Source organism: Eimeria tenella, genomic scaffold (assembly GCF_000499545.2).
Source record: "Eimeria tenella Houghton genomic scaffold, Eth_scaff380, whole genome shotgun sequence".
Taxonomy (NCBI): domain Eukaryota; phylum Apicomplexa; class Conoidasida; order Eucoccidiorida; family Eimeriidae; genus Eimeria; species Eimeria tenella.
In genome coordinates this window covers 6,549-8,859 of record NW_013544723.1, presented here as the reverse complement: position 1 = coordinate 8,859, position 2,311 = coordinate 6,549, and the positions used below count along the sequence as shown (strand labels likewise).

The 2,311-nt window shown below is 60.5% G+C and overlaps 1 protein-coding gene across 1 annotated transcript; it reads right to left on the bottom strand.

Annotated features, from left to right (window-relative positions):
* Positions 1 to 148: 148 nt before the first annotated feature.
* ETH_00034835 (uncharacterized protein) lies at positions 149 to 2,020 on the bottom strand (the record flags this gene model as incomplete). Its single annotated transcript, XM_013379688.1, has 1 exon — positions 149 to 2,020. A coding segment is annotated over one exon (1,872 nt), but the record flags the coding sequence as incomplete, so codon positions are not given.
* Positions 2,021 to 2,311: the final 291 nt, after the last annotated feature.

Sequence of the window (2,311 nt, the reverse complement as noted above, 5' to 3'; positions counted from 1 at the left end):
AAACCCCAAACCCTAAACCCTAAACCCTAAACCCCAAACCCTAAACCCTAAACCCTAAACCCCAAACCCTAAACCCTAAACGCTCTATTCCAAACATATAAGCTCTGCTGGCTGCATAAACGAAGATCCCTAGCCCGATGATGCTTACTGCAGCAGCTGCTGCTGGCTTTGCTGCGGCCATTGCTACTGGGGATTCTGCTGCTGCTGCTGCTGCTGCCGGTGCTGCAGCTTCTCGCATCGGTGCTGCTCGTGCTGCAGGTGCTGCTGCTTCTTGTGTTGCTGCTGCTGTTGCTGCTGCATCGCTCCAGTCACATCTCCTGCGGCGAACTGCAGCAGGCTTTTGTGCAGTTGCTTCTGCTGCTGCTGCTGCTGCTGCTGCTGCTGCTGGAGCTGGAGATGGTGTGGCTGCAGCTGGTGTCTTTGTTGCTGCTGCTGCAGGACCCGGCGCAACGGGGGTTTCTGCTTCTGCTGCTGCTCCTCCTCGTGCTGCTTTTGCTGCAGCTGGTGAGGTCTCTGCTGCTGCTGCTGCTGCTGCTTCTGTTAGAGCTGTTGCCGCTGCACGTGGTGTGGCACAGTCAGCAGCAGCAGCGGTACTAGCAGCAGCAGCAGCAGGTGATTCCGTTGTTGATGCATGGGATCCGCTCTGCTTCTCACGTGCTGCTGCTGGTGCTATTGCTGCTGCTGCTGCACCTGCTGCTGCTGCACGTGCTGCTGCTGCTGCTTGAGCCCTAGAGGCCAGCACAACAGTTCGCCTTGCTGTCAACGGCGGAGCTTCTGCTGCTGCTATGCTGCTTGCTGCAGCAGGGCTTCCCGCTGCTGCTGCTGCTCTGTCTGCCACTGCTGCTGCTCTGCCTGCTGCTGCTGCTGCTGGTCTATCAGCAGCCCCTTTTGTCGCCGTAGCGCGATTGTCCGTTGCTGCAGCTCCTTCTGCTAACTTATCTGCTGCTGCTGCTGCTGCTGCTGCTTCATTTGACGCTGGTTCTGGCGTTGCTGCTGCAGCGGCTGCTGCTGCTGGGCTTGATTTAGTGTCAGCAGCAGCAGCAGCAGCAGCAGCAGCAGGCACGTCTGCTGCTGGTGCTGCTGTTTTCGGGGCCCCTGTATTTCTACTAATCTCCGTTGATCCTTTTCCTTCTGCTGCTACTTCGGACTTAGTGGCTGCTGCTGCTGCGGCTCGCTTTGCTGCTGTTGCTGCTGCTTCACCTGGTGCTGCTGCTGCTGCTGCTGTTATTGCCGCATATTCTGCTGCTGCAACAACTCTTCGGGACACTTCCCTCCTTTTGCTGCCAGCTGCAGCATCTGCTGCTTCTGCTGCTGCTGTTTCCCTTTTGGCTTGTCGAGTTTGCTGCGCTGCTGCTGCTTCTCTGTGCGCTGCAGCTTTGTTCTTTGCTGCAGCAGCTGCAGCAGCTGCGTCCCCTGTTGCTGCTACAGCACTTCTTGCTGCTGCTGCTGCTGCTGCTTCTGCCTCTCCGCGAGGTGCAGCAGCACAACTATGGGAGCTTCTTGCTGCAGCTCTTGGGGCCTCCTGTAGAATGACCCGCCTCCTGTGCTGCTGCTGCTGCTGCTGCTGCTCCTCTGCTGCTGCTGCTGCAGCTGCTGCAGCACAGAGCCGCTGGGGGGCCCCCTCATCTGTAGGGGGGCCCCTCTTCGCTGGAGGCCTCCAGAGGGCCCCCCCTTCCCCGTGGGTTGGGGGGCCCCTCAGAATAGGGTACAGCCGCCTGGGGGGCCCCTCGGGGGGCCCCCCAGCCTCTCTATGCAGCAAAACTGGGGGCCCCCTGACCTCTCTTGGGGGCCCCCAGCCCTCCCCTGGGGGGCCCCTTCTTTCAAACTGAGGGGGGCCCCCCGACCTTAAGAGGGGGGGGCTCCCGGGGCCCCCAGGGGGGCCCCCAGGAGGCCACTTTGGGGGGCCCCCCGGGGGCCCCCCAAAGTCTCGCAAGGGTCTTTGGGCTAAAGAGGGGCCCCTGCTGTCTGCAGAGGGGCCCCTCACCCCTGCAGCAGTTGAGTGGCGCCGCCGCCGATTCATCAGAGGCTCCCACCTGCTGCTGCTGCTGCTGCTGCTGCTGCTGCTGCTGCTGCTGCTGCTTGTGTAGTGCTGCTTCAAAGAAGAACATCGATGTCTGCAGCAGTACTAGAAGGGCCTGCTGCAGCTGCAGGGCAAAAGTGGGGAAAGGCGGAGCTGCTGCTGCGAGCGCCGCTGCTGCTGCTGCTGCTGCGTAGCCGTTGCTGCTGCTGCTGCTGCTGCTGCCGCAGCACAAAAAAGGCCGTGCAGCCCAAAATATAAATCAAATAAACATTTTAGAAATAAATGAAAAGA